The sequence below is a fragment of the Lacerta agilis genome, chromosome 1, assembly GCF_009819535.1.
Source record: "Lacerta agilis isolate rLacAgi1 chromosome 1, rLacAgi1.pri, whole genome shotgun sequence".
Taxonomy (NCBI): Eukaryota; Metazoa; Chordata; class Lepidosauria; order Squamata; family Lacertidae; genus Lacerta; species Lacerta agilis.
Genome location: NC_046312.1, coordinates 61,038,122 through 61,053,030, shown reverse-complemented (window position 1 = coordinate 61,053,030; position 14,909 = coordinate 61,038,122). Strand labels below are relative to the sequence as shown.

The window sequence follows — 14,909 nt, the reverse complement described above, 5'->3', positions numbered from 1 at the left end:
CTTCCTTCTCCCCACCCCCCACAAATACGGTACTGGGCACCCGCCCCCCTCTCGAAAGCTGCTCGATCATTGCCTGCCTGCCTGCAGTGCCTTCATTTCAAGTGGGCTCGTGGGTTGCAAGGCGGAGGTTGTGTGCACAGCGCGCACGGATTCGGAATCGGCCTCGATGAACGCGGCGGGTCTGACTCAACAGATGCACTGCAGGGATGCGCAGGTTCTCCAGCGAGACTGGCGGGATTTCCACCGCCCCCTCCATTATCTCTATTCTCTACGCAGACTTTTTCCTGCCTCCTTTTCCCAAAGCCCCGTATTTCCTTTCCTACCGGTGGACATCCCCGCTTTTTGCAACGCGATTGTCAGACCCAAAGCAAAATAATCAAGACGCTATCGGCAGAACCGCGGCTGAGGCTTTTTATAAGACATCATAAAGAAGTGTGCATGCACACGAAAGCTCATACCAAGAACAAACTTAGTTGGTCTCTTAAGGTGCTTCTGGAAGGAATTTTTTATTTTATTTTGTTTTGACTATGAGACATCAGTATCAGTTAGGGATAAAAGGGGCAGGTTTGTTCCAAGGGATGCTGCGGTGCGACAATACTTCGATGCTTGCCTTGTTACGTAGCAAGAGGTAACACATTTGCGATAAGGCTGGCCGCCACACAACCTCCCGCAGCTCATACACAAGTAATCCTAGCAGAGACCGTTTTCCCAACGGAGTTGCTATAGGATATGCTGTGCTCCGTCTTCACTCGCCTAGCATTAACATACGTACTTCCATATACCACACACATCTGTTGCAATCCGCAAACAAACTACCAGCAGATACGCTCATCAAATGCTCTATTTTAAGAACATATTAAAAGCATCTTTCCGAAGGCGCACAGGTTCCTCTGACACCTGCCAGTAGAACATCCCGCCTGGAACGGGCGCTCGTTTTTCATTCAGTATTTGTACAGCTACGCGCACAAGCACAGCTACAAACAAATCTCTCGTGTGAATTACTGTTTTCTCATTTCACATTTAACAAGCACCCACAACTGCTCAGAGTAACTGCAATTTATGGAACAAACTACGGTAAGGAACCGCGAGGTTCATGGGCGCTCACTTTTCTTGATCCCATTCACTGCTCCAGCGGCAAAACTCATTACTCGAACCAGCTCACAGGGCACCAGTTTGAGAAAGGCTGGCGTATATCTTTCTAGTCTAAATCAGTATCGCCCGTCCCGCATAAAAGCAGCTGGTGGGGGCGGGTCAGTTTCCAGCCAGCTGAGCTGGAAAAAGTTAAGCCATTCCCTGAGCATTCCTTAACTCCCAATCTCAGGCTCCTAGTTTTGCTTTTTAGCTACAAAAACCTTTCAAGCGAACTATTACTGTCTCCTGTCCAATTTACCCCCTACACCGCATTGCTCTTACAGCCATGCAACCTCAAGGACGTGCGCTTTTAAAGACATGCACAGTAACTGTGCGCTGGGATCAAGTGCTCGCGCACCTAAGAAGGCACGTGTACGGTTTATCTCTGTGGCGTTGAGAGCTATTTCAGCTCATGGCTGAAATAAAATTTAAATTCAAGTCATTCGTTTGTGCTAGGAGAGGCACAACCCGACCGCGCGTCGGCGTGGGGGGAAATCATTTCTATTGAGCTTACTTTTGAGTCACTGCTTAACTGTTTAGGATAGCGCTGTAAAACCAGCGATTGAACGAATTAAAGGCAAGCTCATGTCTTAAGATGACCGCCGACTACTACGAGACAGCTTATTTCTATTCGAAACTTGAACTGGGACGACGAAATGCTGCCCCACGGAACTTTCGCTGTTGCTTTATTCCTGCAAAATGCAACCTCCCTGCTTGTTTGTGCACATCAATTCCTGCAAAGACACTATCCCTTTCTTCTCGTCCCAGTTTGGCACAGAAACAGTCGATCCCCGACTTGCCCCTGCTTTGAATACGCGTCTCTCCCCTCCAACCTGCTCGCGCGAGTCCCGCCCTCCATTCATTCGCTCACTGACAATATCCGCCCCCCCCCCTTATTTCCATGCGCGCCACCAAACCGAGCAGAACGTCCACAATCCCAGCATTACGCCCTCGCTTAGGAGACGACTGAAAGCGGAGGGATGGATCCTCCTTTGGACCAAAATACATCCGAGGGCGCGTCGTAAGCGTGGCTGCTCTTATGACGTTATGCGGCCCTCAACCAATCAGAAGCCGTGGAACGAGAGGCTGCTTCAGTTTGAATTTGGTGGCTCGCTGAAGTTAGCGAGCGAGCGTGGAGGCGGCGTCGGCGGCGGCGGCGACGACGCCCGAAGAAGCGGCGCGGGTTGCTGATCAGCAAGGAGGGTCCCTGATGCCCGGGTGAGTATCTCCATTTACGCCTACTAGGGTGTCTAGCTCGGTTCAGCTGAAAGAGGGTCCAGATCAGCTCTCTGCATTAGCGACGGTGGCCCTGGGGCTGCTCACATTTCCGGCGGAGTTTTGCGCTCTTGTGCTTGCCTTTCTTTTCGCAGCGCAACCGCATAGGAGGGTCTCTGCTTATTAGCCGCGCGACTTTATTCCATTCGTTCGCCGAGGTCCCTGCAGGGACTTTATAGTACCGTATCGAAAGAAAGTTAAGATGGATCGGGAAGTTCTGCGCCTCAAATTGCCTTTTAGGTCTGCACCCCTGCGCACGGTTGGAAGGAAATTCTGGCTGGCTTCGAGTTAGAATGTGGTTAGGAACCGGCGTATTTAATAGGGGGTGGGGGTACGGTCCTCTGCATACTTACCCGGAATTAAGTCCCGTTGAAATCAGTGGGCATGGTATTTATAGGACTAGGCTGTGAAAGGTAGCATTGGTGAATGCATATCTATGCCGCGCGGTTGGTGGCAACATTGAACCAATAGCATCCCATGGAAACGGCTTAAAGAGTTTTGTAAACGCCTTCAAGACTGGCTGCCTCCAGATGACCTATTGCTGAGCATGCGTCCTGATCTGTTTGCCCTTTTGTGAGTCTTTAGCCCTTGATATCATCTCTGCAAATTTGGTGCAGTCAAAATGATCCTGGGGCTGGAGCAGCTCTCCTATGAGGAAAGCTTGCAACTATGGGGTTTGAGGTTTAGGAAAAATGTGTGAGAGGGAGCTCGTAATAGAGGTGTAGAAAACTATGCATGAAAAGAGTTGTGACTAGAACCCAGGGCTATGTGGTGAAGCTTAACAATGGAATATAGAGAGGAGACAAAAGGAATACACCCCTTAGTTAAGTTGTGGAATTCACGAATGTAATATGCAGCAATGGTCACCAATTTGAATGGCTTTTAAAGTGGTTTAGACAAATTTAATGGAAAGCAAGTCTATTAACCATGATGACTATGCACTAGTTCCAGTATCGGATGTAGTATGCCTCTGCGTACCAGTTGCTGAGAATCACAAGTGGGACAGTGCTGTTGGGTTCATGTCCTGCTTGCGGGCTTCCCATAGGCATCTGGTTGGCCACCCTGAGAACAGGATACAGGACCAGGTGAGGCCCCTTACGTTATCATGATAGTTACACCACACTTCCCAGAGCCATTTCCTATTACAGTACTTTTCTTATAGCATAAAGTCTGGTTTTAAAGAGAGAGCACCACTGTTCTTATTTATAACAATGCATTCACTTTATTGAGAGTGGTTTTGATAGTGAGAGAAAGCGCTGGCGGACTAGAAGCAACCTCCCACATATATTACGGGGATTTTTTTTTGTGTGGATTAGCATCCACTTCATTATTTTCTAAGGTGCTACAAGACTCTGGAATCCATTAACATAAAATTGGCTATATTTATGAGAACAAACATTGTCATTATCTTGTGCTGTATGGGAACATTTGGAGTATCAAAGTGGAAGGACTTTGCAAAGGACTTCCTCTCAACAAATGGAGTTTACCAGACTGTATTCCTCTATCTGCTTCATTGACTACGCAAAAGGGATTTGACTGTGTTGACCACAGCAAACTATGGCAAGTTCTTAAAGAAATGGGATTGCCGGATCACCTCATTTGTCTCCTGAGAAATCTCTATGTGGGACAAGAAGCTACAGTTAGAACTGGATATGGAACAACTGATTGGTTCAAAATTGGGAAAGGAGTACAACAAGGCTGTATATTGTCTCCCTGCCTATTTAACTTATATGCAGAATTCATCATGCGAAAGGCTGGACTGGATGAATCCCAAGCCGGAATTAAGATTGCCGGAAGAAATATCAACAACCTCAGATACGCTGATGACACAACCTTGATGGCAGAAAGTGAGGAGGAATTAGAACCTTTTAATGAGGGTGAAAGAGGAGAGCGCAAAATATGGTCTAAAGCTCAACATCAAAAAAACTAAGATCATGGCCACTGGTCCCATCACCTCCTGGCAAATAGAAGGGGAAGAAATGGAGGCAGTGAGAGATTTTACTTTCTTGGGCTCCATGATGCAGATGGTGACAGCAGTCACAAAATTAAAAGACGCCTGCTTCTTGGGAGGAAAGCAATGACAAACCTAGACAGCATCTTAAAAAGCAGAGACATCACCTTGCCGACAAAGGTCCGTATAGTTAAAGCTATGGTTTTCCCAGTAGTAATGTATGGAAGTGAGAGCTGGACCATAAAGAAGACTGATCGCCAAAGAATTGATGCTTTTGAATTATGGTGCTGGGGGAGACTCTTGAGAGTCCCGTGGACTGCAAAAAGATCAAACTTATCCATCCTTAAAGAAATCAGCCCTGAGTGCTCACTGGAAGGGCAGATCCTGAAGTTGAGGCTCCAGTACTTTGGCCACCTCATGAGAAGAGAAGACTCCCTGGAAAAGACCCTGATGTTGGGAAAGATGGAGGGCACAAGGAGAAGGGGACGACAGAGGATGAGATGGTTGGACAGTGTTCTCGAAGCTACTAACATGAGTTTGGCCAAACTGCGAGAGGCAGTGAAGGATGGGCGTGCTCTGGTCCATAGGGTCACGAAGAGTCGGACACGACTGAACAACAACAATATTCCTCTAACTGCTGTTGGCATTGACAGAGTAATTACTGTATAGCGTGTGTGAAACCTGATGCATATGAATATGCTAACTGAAAAATGTATGTGACAATGTGAGCAAGCACCAAGTCATGTCTTCTAAATCATTATTGACAGTAAAGAAGGAACCAAGTTTTTAAACTAGATCATATGTCAGTCTGTAGAAAATACATATTCTGAACCTGTGCACATTGAAATTTCTCTATGTGGTAGGAGAGTTTCTTTGGACTATGAGTGTTTGTAGTGTGTTATGAATCATTTTGTTTGTTCAGGAGTTAAACTTGCAGATACAGTGGTACCTCGGGTTAAGAAGTTCGCTTCAGGATGAGAACAGAAATCGCATGGCAGCGGCAGCAGGGGGCCCTATTAGCTAAAGTGGTACCTCAGGTTAAGAACAATTTAGGGTTAAGAACGAACCTCCAGTACGAATTAAGTTCTTAACCCAAGGTACCACTGTAGTATTTTCTGTTAAGTTTGTGAGTCTTTCATAGCCTCATCCTCCCTCCACACAAGAGTATTTGAACTCTTCACACATTAAGTTGAGGAACTCATTTTGGTAGAATTCTACTATCTATCTAAAATAGCTGCATGGGATCTGTGGTGGTCAGCTGGAGAATTGGAGCAAACAAAACAGTATATTTTACTGGACTGCAGTCATTGGCAAACAAATGGCAGGAGAATCTTGAGTTACATCTAAGCTTGTGTAAACACTGCATATAAGCTATGCAGATCAACTGCTGCTTGTAAAACCAAAAATAGTACTTACAAAATTACATTTTGGTGGGTTTAACTATACATCCCAGTAGATGTGGGACCCATAGAGCAGTGTGTCTTCTCACATGCATATTTTTCCCCACATTTGCATAAACCTCTTGTTGCACTTTCTTAAATTACTGCTTAAAAATATAACCAGTCAAGTTTACATTTTTGGCCATTCAAATTATCAACCCTAGACCTAACCTAAATTCATTTGCTTGGTTGGTTTTGCATCACAATTATATGCATGTTTACTCAGAAGAGAAACTTACCTCATTCAGAGAAGTTTACTCCCAGCTAAACAAGTATAGGAGTGCAGGTGTTGTTGTTTAATCTGCTTTCATTTTCTTCCACCAGCAGAAGAAACAGAATTTCCTTTATATGACAAATCTTCCACAGACACCATAACTGCCCTTCGTAATGTCTACTACTGTTCAAGAAGATGTCTGCAATCATGTGAAGGTAGTGGTCCGGGTTCGTCCAGAAAGTCAGAAAGAGAGAGATGGCAACTTCAGGAAAGTGCTCCAAGTTGTCGATAAGCATATGTTGGTCTTTGATCCCAAAGTGGAGGAAGTCAGTTTCTTTCATGGGAAAAAAGTTCCATGCCGTGATCTTAACAAGAGGCAAAACAAGGACCTCAAATTTGTATTCGATGCTGTATTTGACGAACATTCTTCCCAGCTGGAGGTCTTTGAAGACACTACCCTGACCATGCTGGATGGCTTTTTAAATGGATATAATTGCACAGGTAACTTTCTCCCTTTGTTAGTTATGGAAATAATCCTTTGTCACCAATCAGTTCTAATTGGGGGGGGGGGGCCGACCTTCTGCCCCCTAATCTATTTAAAAGCTTTAAAATTTTGTTGTTGTTGATATTTTCCAAGCTTGTTGGGGACGTTTGATTTCTTGTCCTTTGCTTGACATGTAGCAACTCTCTTCCTGCAAATGAAAGCCTTAACTTCCTGTATCCCATTTGCAGAAAAATGGATATTAGTGAAGAGCATGAGTAATACTTTTCCTCATGCATAGCTGTCAACCTTTCCCTTTTTTTGTGGGAAATTCCCTTATTATAGCATTGGCAAACAGCAGGGAGGGTTGACAGCTATGTATATAGCAGTGGGGAACGGCAGGGAGGGTTGACAGCTATCCATTACTTGCTGGTAGTTCTGATTCTAACGGTTACTTCTAGCTTTGGTACTGAGCGGTAGCAGTGTGTGTGGTCGAGCAGACCACCCTCCCAACATTGGTGGCGCTGCTGCTTACCAGAACAGCGGCAAAGTTGGGAGAGGGGTTCATGGTTGCAGCAGTGGTACCACCGCTGCCAATCCAGCACTCCTGTCAGTGCAAGCCCCATTCAGCATTAAGCAGCAGCAGAGCCATGATCAGAAGGCAGCTCTGTTGATCCTCCCCATCACACTGCTGCCTCTGAGCAGTTGCTAGCTATCAGAGTGGTACAGCGTTCTGCATCCATATTTCTCTTACACCTTCTCACAAGTCGAATGATCAGTTTATCACCTTGGTTGAAGGGCTGCCATATTTCTTCCTCTTTCCTCATTCCCCCCCCCCCCAAAATGAGCAAATATATATCAAGTGAAGCCAGATTCTCCTGTTTTCTAATGTTGAGCTACTTAATGGATGCACTAATTAAACGTGCCCCTTCCCACGCCCAGCCTTGCTGTTTGCATCTCACACCTTCCTCCAAAGGAGCCTGTGGCAGCAAACATTATCAACCCTAATGCAATCAAACTTCTAAAAACTATGAAAAACCACCTTCTGAAAAGGAATCACCTGCTTTGAATTTAGTGCTTGCTTATGGCGCAACTGGAGCTGGGAAGACTCATACGATGCTGGGCTCCCAGGAAGACCCTGGAGTGATGTACCGGACCATGATGGAGCTCTACAATGCCATAGAGCGGATGAAAGAGGAGAAGCATTGCACTATTGCCGTTTCTTACCTTGAGGTAAGCAGGTGGAATAATTTTGCACACTAACGGTTGTTTTTGTATCCGGAATAGGGTGAAAGGTACCCAAACCATTTTATTATTATTTTGGAAGTTTTTAATCTGTGATATTTTAATGTATTTTAATATTTGTTGGAAGCCGCCCAGAGTGGCTGGGGAGACCCAGCCAGATGGGTGGGGTACAAATAATAAATTATTATTATTATTATTATTATTAGTCAGAGGCTGAGAAAACATTGTCTTCCAGCCAAACATTCTGTCTTCCAGCCAGCATGAGAGATGTTCTGCTACGGTGCAGTCCTATGTTTCTGAGGTGTACATACCAGTACTCCTGACCCATGGCATCGCAGCACCAGAGGAGCAAGTAGAATTGGAAAGAAAGTGTTTTGAATGGCTCCCTGACCTGATATTGGAGGATTTAAAACTGCTCCCCCACTCTGATCTCAGGGAGCTTCTTGGGATTCAAGAAAGGGAAAAAACAAACAAGCCCAAGGGCTTTGCTCCCAGCTGTCCAAAAACAGAATACAACATAACTTCCCAGTAGCCAAGCCTAGGATTAGGTCTCATGACAGCATGCACAATTGAGAGTTTTCTGCTTGTCTAGTTTCAAATGTATTGGTGCTTTCCTCCTGTCAAATTGCCGCTCTGTCTCCTTTGCTCTGGAAAGTTAAAAAGGTGATTTGGATAGAAAATTAGGACTCTTAACTGAATTTAAAACTTAGGGATAAAACAGATCTGGAAGCGCATGCTATCTCATGTAGGTGCATTTTTCATCTTCTAAAATGGGACTACAGCTACCAAGTCCAGATACCTTCTGTATGATTAGCTGCTTATCTTTGTGTATATTAATATCTGCCTTTTCCAATGACTTCCCCCCCCCAAAAAAAAACCCTTTCCCCCCAAGGTCTACAATGAGAAGATACATGATTTGCTTGTAAGTTCAGGACCACTGGCCGTTCGAGAAGATCCTCAAAAAGGAGTGCTGGTTCATGGGTTAACAATGCATCAGGTATGCACCTATTTATATCATCCATGTTATTCATTAATTGCTTATTTATTTATTTATTTGTTTGTTTGTTTGTTTGCCTGCTTGCAGTATTTGCAGGCAGTCCTATAACACAGTTCTCAGAGTAGCTCACAAAGCAATTGAAATTCTATAACAGGAATAGGCAAACTCGGTCCTCCAGATGTTTTCAGGCTATAATTCCCATCATCCCTGACCACTGGTCCTGTTAGCTAGGGATGATGGAAGTTGTAGTCCCAAAACATCTGGAGGGCCAAGTTTCCCTATGCCTGTTCTATAACAACTTCTCAAAGCAGTTTTGAGTCTTTAAGGCTTCACTTAAGAAGAAAATCTTAAATTTGAGGTACCTTGTTTGTCACCTAAGTTGTTTTTCTTTAAGTTGCCAGAAAGTTGGCACACAGGGGATGTGGGAAATATTTGCATTAAATCTCCCAATATTGCAAGGCTTTGTGTGAGTTGGAAGGTTATTTGTTTTGTTTTTACTTTCACAATAATTCTGATTGACTCTCCCTGTTGACCAAATTTGTCTTGCCCACATCATGTTAAACCATGGTTTAGTGTTACAAGCATGCCAGAGTTACGAAGTTTGACCCAATATTAAGCATGCCTCTCTGCAGCTTCGTTTCCAAAAATCCATTTTTTTTCTAAATCGGTTTTAACGGGGATATCTTGAAAAGTTTTCTGAGTCATTTCAACCCACTACGGGCACTATTCTATCAAAAGAAGCGGAACAGATCAGACTGCCCTCCCAAGCCATGATTCATATATTATGGACAAATCAAGTCCTTTACACGAATGCTGTCTGTTCAGTCCTATCCATCTTGATGTGAAGATTTACAAGCTTTATTTCTGGGAAGGAAATAACAGTGCAAAACCATTACTTTATCAAGACACTTGAAATACTAGCGGGCCTCTCTAAGTGACCTGTTTGCGAAGGCAGTTGCTATGAAACAACTGTTTTAATCAAACATGGTAGCAATCTTCAACCCCTTTATCTCAAAGTTGCGCTGTCAAAATTGAAACAGTTCTTTTGAGTAAAGTGGCTTGGGGACTGAAGCGTTTGATCAAAAACCTCTTCATCACAGTTGTATCTAACTCATATTCTTAATTTTTTTTTTATATCTGCTACACATGCTCCCAATTTCTCCCAATCTGTCCTCTCATTTCTGCCCTCTCATTTCTCCACTTTCCCCTCCTCCTCTATGCTATGTCTCTTTCTGCTGTTGTCACCCATAGTGCACCTTGGCGTCTTTGGTCAAGGCTTGGAGGGAAGCTGGCAGCTGACTTGTCAGAATTCTGGGAATGGGAGGAAGCCTGCTTCCAGGCAGACTTCTTCTACGTATGCCATTGTTTCCATTTGTACAGCTATCAAAGGGCCAAAAATATCAGAAGCTGATGGGGATGGTACTGCTACTGCTTAATGCTTTTAATGTCAGCAGCAGCAAACCAAACAGTGAAGCAATATGGTCCCTGCAGAATTAACCGACGGCCTGTAAAAAGAAATGTGTATGCACACGGGGGGGGGGAGACTATTGGAATATTCTATCCCCCAACCCTAAAAGTGTATCAGCATGAAGCTGCTGAGCTTGGGGACTAGCTGGGTAGTCCTCTTCTTGCTAAGCCCTGAAGCTTGGCAATCTACAGCGGCCTTGCTCATGTGGCTCTGAATCGGAATGACACTGCAGGGGCGACTGTATTTTTGCCTCCCTGTGGTGTATGGGAGAATTTTGGAGGGAATTGGGCCCACGGATGTGTGCACTTGGTGACCCTCAACATATCCCCAACTCAATCCAGGATTATTTTCATCTGTTTGGGTTAGGGCTGTAAATTGGCTGGCCCCAAGCAAGGATAATGGAGTCATGCTTGCCTCCACGTTCCCACCTTGTACTTCAGCCTACTGGATAATTGTCTCTTCACATCAGATATTTGAACTGATGAAGGCTTTCTGGGAAGGCTGAGCATGGAAGCAGACTGCCAAGAAAGCAAACCAAGATAGCCCTTGGAGACGATTGTGTGAGGACTATTCCCTATAACAAACATTGCCATTAATGGTCCAAGTCCGTTTTCATAGGACTGCTCCTTTATGAATAGTCAGTTCCTACTGAAACAAATAGAGTATAACATTTTTCAACCTGTCAATAGAGTTATTGGATATTGTATCTTATTTTTAAAATTGTAATGAATGCATAAGTCTTACTGTGAGGTCTACTTACTCAATGAATTCCCTTACTAATGGCTTTAAGATGAACTTTGCAGTGGCATCACCACCTACTCAAAAAATGTGCCTAGCACAAGCTGAACGGGCTAGCGGTTTTAGAATAAGTAAAATGATGCCTTTTAGCTGACCCAACTTCTCGAGGCGACACTAGGCACAAGTTAATCTTGAACATAATCTTCTTTGGGCAGGTGCTGAAGCTTATGCTCACCTACAGAAGCTGGTTTGATAAAAGGTATCTTCTTACCTGCTTTGTGTGTGTCATCCTCTGGGACCAAGATGGCAACAAAAGCCAAAGCTACGGTGTTAACATTATGACTGAAATCCCAGGACAATGAAACTCCCAGATTAAAATCTAGCAAAAAGATTTACTAGTTTCATTTGACTATTCCCCTCCCCTCCACCTTTTGTAGCCGAAATCTGCCATGGAGATCTTGCAAATATTGGACTATGGAAACAAAAACAGAACACAGCATCCCACTGATGTGAATGCCTCCTCATCTCGGTCCCATGCTGTCTTTCAGGTAAGATGATACAGCAGATAAGGTGTCTGAGGATCTTAGATAACCTTTGAAGCTTTGTTTAAAGAGAGAGAGAGAGAAAGAATCCTCGGCCTATGGCACACCAGCCATAATAGCTTTGGTCTTGGGAAGAGAGATCCCGCTCACACTCTTGTCTGCATTAAATCCTTTGTGCTAAATAGCATTCAGGAGAGGAGCTCTCATGGTCTATGCCGTCACTCGACTTCAGATGAGGAATCTATTGAGGTGTCATAGCTGCTTGTGAGAAATAAATGTACTTCACGCTCATATAAATGGCAATATTTTTTTCATGCGTAACTGCTTCCGTTCATTTATTTTTTTATACATAAAAATATATCAGAAAGCGATTCCCACTAAAGCAGCTGACTTAGTATATAGCAGACTGAGCCTATGTCTGGTATATACTAAGTATATACAGTGGTGCCTCGCAAGACGAAATTAATTCGTTCCGCGAGTCGTTTCGTATTGCGAAAAATTCGTCTTGCGAAGCACGGTTTCCCATAGGAATGCATTGAAATTTAATTCCAATAGGAATGCATTGAAATTTTCGTCTTGCGAAGCACGGCCATAGAAAAATTCGTCTTGCAAGTCACCTAAAAAAATCGCAAAACCCTTTCGTCTAGCACGTTTTTCGTTGCGCGAGGCATTCGTCTTGCAAGGTACCACTGTACTATACTATATACTAAGTATACTACAGTGGTGCCCCGCTAGATGAAAATAATTCGTTCTACAAGTTTTTTTGTAGAGCGAATTTTTCGTCTAGTGAAGCGGCAATGGAGCGCGGAGGTTTTCGCGCTAAAAAAAAATCGTCTTGCGAAGCAGCCCCATTGACTTTTTCGTCTTGCGGGGCAGCTTCCGCTAGACGAATGCCGTTCGTCTAGCGAGTTTTTCGTCTAGCGAGGCATTCGTCTAGCGGGGCACCACTGTATATACTTCTGAACACAGAAGTTCTGCTGAGTTCAGTGGTGCTTGGTCCCAGGGAAATGTGGCTGGGATTGCAAACGAAAAGTATAATCCTATGCACAGTTGCTGGAGAGTTAAGTCTTGCTGAGTTCAGGTAAACTTACTTCTGAGCAAACGAGTTAAGATCACAAAGAGAGTGTTGTTGGAATAAATAGCAAGCTTTCATATTGTGTGCTTTCAGATTGGTGGTTTCATTGTGTATCCTTTATTGCATTGGATATACGGCACTTTGAGAATTGCAGGTGGAAAATGTTGGGAATATAAAATAAACAATCCTTTCTGAAGTGTATTAATCCAAACCTGGGCTCTCCTGCTGTTTTTAGACATCCCTGACCACTTGTCATGCTAGCTAGGAATGATGGGAGTTGTAGTCCAAAAACAAGTGGAGACCCAAGTTTGGGAAACACTTGTGTTCATCTAAGGAGGAGCATCTAATCTTCATTTTTAATTTCCTTGTCCGATTAAATTTTGCACTGTTTGCATTATTGCCAGAAAGTCTGTATTACAAAAGGCTTAGGTTTGTGCATGTTTCCTCCCCTGCATCGCCCAACTTGTAGGTATGGAAGAGTGATCGTTTTATCTGGATTCTTTCCTCATTTCCTTGTTCTGTACTCCTTTGTTTCAGATCTATTTGAGACAACAAGACAGGACAGCATGTATCAATCAAAATGTCCGTATTGCCAAAATGTGCCTCATTGACTTGGCAGGCTCGGAACGTGCCAGCGCCACAAAGGCCATGGGAGCTCGTTTTAGAGAAGGGGCAAATATTAATCGCTCACTGCTAGCCCTTGGCAATATCATTAATGCTCTGGCAGACCCAAAAGTAGGTACCCATTTTCTTCTCACCACCTCCCCCAGCTGGGGTTGTGTTACATAAGAAAGTTAATGTTCTATAGTATTCTTTTTTTCCTGTGGCCTAGTATGTTTATGTCTTTAAATGTAAGTTGCTTGGATACCTTTTAGGTAACAAGTGACTCATGAATCTCAAAAAGAGTAGCGACATGGTAAGGCATGCGAGAAAATAAGAGTATGCGAAGCAGTTTGGAATGTGCTAAAGTACCGTATTGGCCTGAATATAAGCCACACTTTCCCCAAATTCCGACCGTGAAAAGTTAAAGTGTGGTTTATGTTCGCAACCTTACGGCGTGCAGCCAGGAGTGTGGCAAAGCGGTGCCCGCCCTGCGCATAGTTCCCCCATCCTCTCCCCCAAGGCCGGGAAGGGAGAGAGCGAGAAAGGGGAAAGGCCGTCAGCAACACAGCACGCGCCCCCCCCCCAGCATGAATCCAGGAGCAGCAAGGAAGGGAGCGGCTTATATTCAGGTATTTTTTTCTCCCCCCCCCCCTCCAATTTTAAAGGTGCAGCTTATATTCGGGTGCATCTTATATTCGGGCCGATACGGCAGTTGTTCCCAAACATTTTTGGTATGGTGGCCCAACAAATCAAAATTCACTTAGTACAGTGACCCATTAATTTATTGTAACGGGAATTTTGGAGCTTGGGTCTTTGGCAGCCATTGGTGTCAGGCATTTTAACACCTCACAATCGAGCCTATTGCTAAAGACTATGATATGGTGAAATTTGGGTTAATGGGATCGAAGTCAGGGTGCTCAGCAGGACTGGCGATGTTTCAAATCAACTTTTGTTTTCAGGTGACATAAATAATCTGATCTACAGGAATATATTTGATCCCTGGTTTGCATATTAAACTTGCCTTAAGGTCTTTCTATCCAGGTGAGCAGAAGTGACCCACTTTGCCCCTGCTTGCCTTTACAGCTGCTTCTCTTGGTGTTTGGAGCAGGAAGCCTGTGTCAGCAGGGACTCCCATGCAGGATCTGCCCTGGTTAAAGTAGAGATGAATAGCAGTAGCAGGTTGAGCAAAGCCCATCAAATCACTTATAGCACTTAAAAGAAGTAACTAAATATAGGATGTGGGTTGAATCTACTGCAGGTTTCCCTTTGTGTTCCCCTCTTGCGGTTCCTCTAGAAATCTATAAACAGTGCTTAGCATATGCTAAGCTCCAGGATTCATTGTTCTGGGAACACAGAACTGCTGCTGCTGCTGCTGCTGAATTTGGGAGGGAATCTGGGTTTCTCTAGACTGCTGACTCCTTGTATGTACAGGGATTTGCGGGTGGAGAGAATGAAGCATCCATCCTTCCTTTCTTTGCAAGAATTGGAGAATCTAAATGGCTAACCTCTGGTAAAGGTTAAGGGACCCCTGACCATTAGGTCCAGTCGCGGAAGACTCTGGGGTTGCGGCGCTCATCTTGCTTTACTGGCCGAGGGAGCCGGCGTACAGCTTCCGGGTCATGTGACCAGCATGACTAAGTCGCTTCTGGCGAACCAGAGCAGTGCACGGAAATGCTGTTTACCTTCCCACCAGAGTGGTACCTATTTATCTACTTGCACTTTGATGTGCTTTCGAACTGCTAGGTTGGCA

The 14,909-nt window shown here is 44.4% G+C and overlaps 1 protein-coding gene across 1 annotated transcript in view; it reads left to right on the top strand.

Annotated features, from left to right (window-relative positions):
- The first annotated feature begins 2,295 nt into the window (after positions 1 to 2,295).
- KIF18A (kinesin family member 18A) overlaps positions 2,296 to 14,909 on the top strand; it is a 40,122-nt gene continuing 27,508 nt past the window's right edge. The window contains 6 exon segments of the mRNA XM_033151187.1: positions 2,296 to 2,349; positions 6,121 to 6,511; positions 7,567 to 7,724; positions 8,629 to 8,733; positions 11,377 to 11,487; positions 13,094 to 13,291. Coding sequence (XP_033007078.1) covers positions 6,184 to 6,511; positions 7,567 to 7,724; positions 8,629 to 8,733; positions 11,377 to 11,487; positions 13,094 to 13,291 — 900 coding nt within the window. The 5' untranslated portion in view covers positions 2,296 to 2,349; positions 6,121 to 6,183.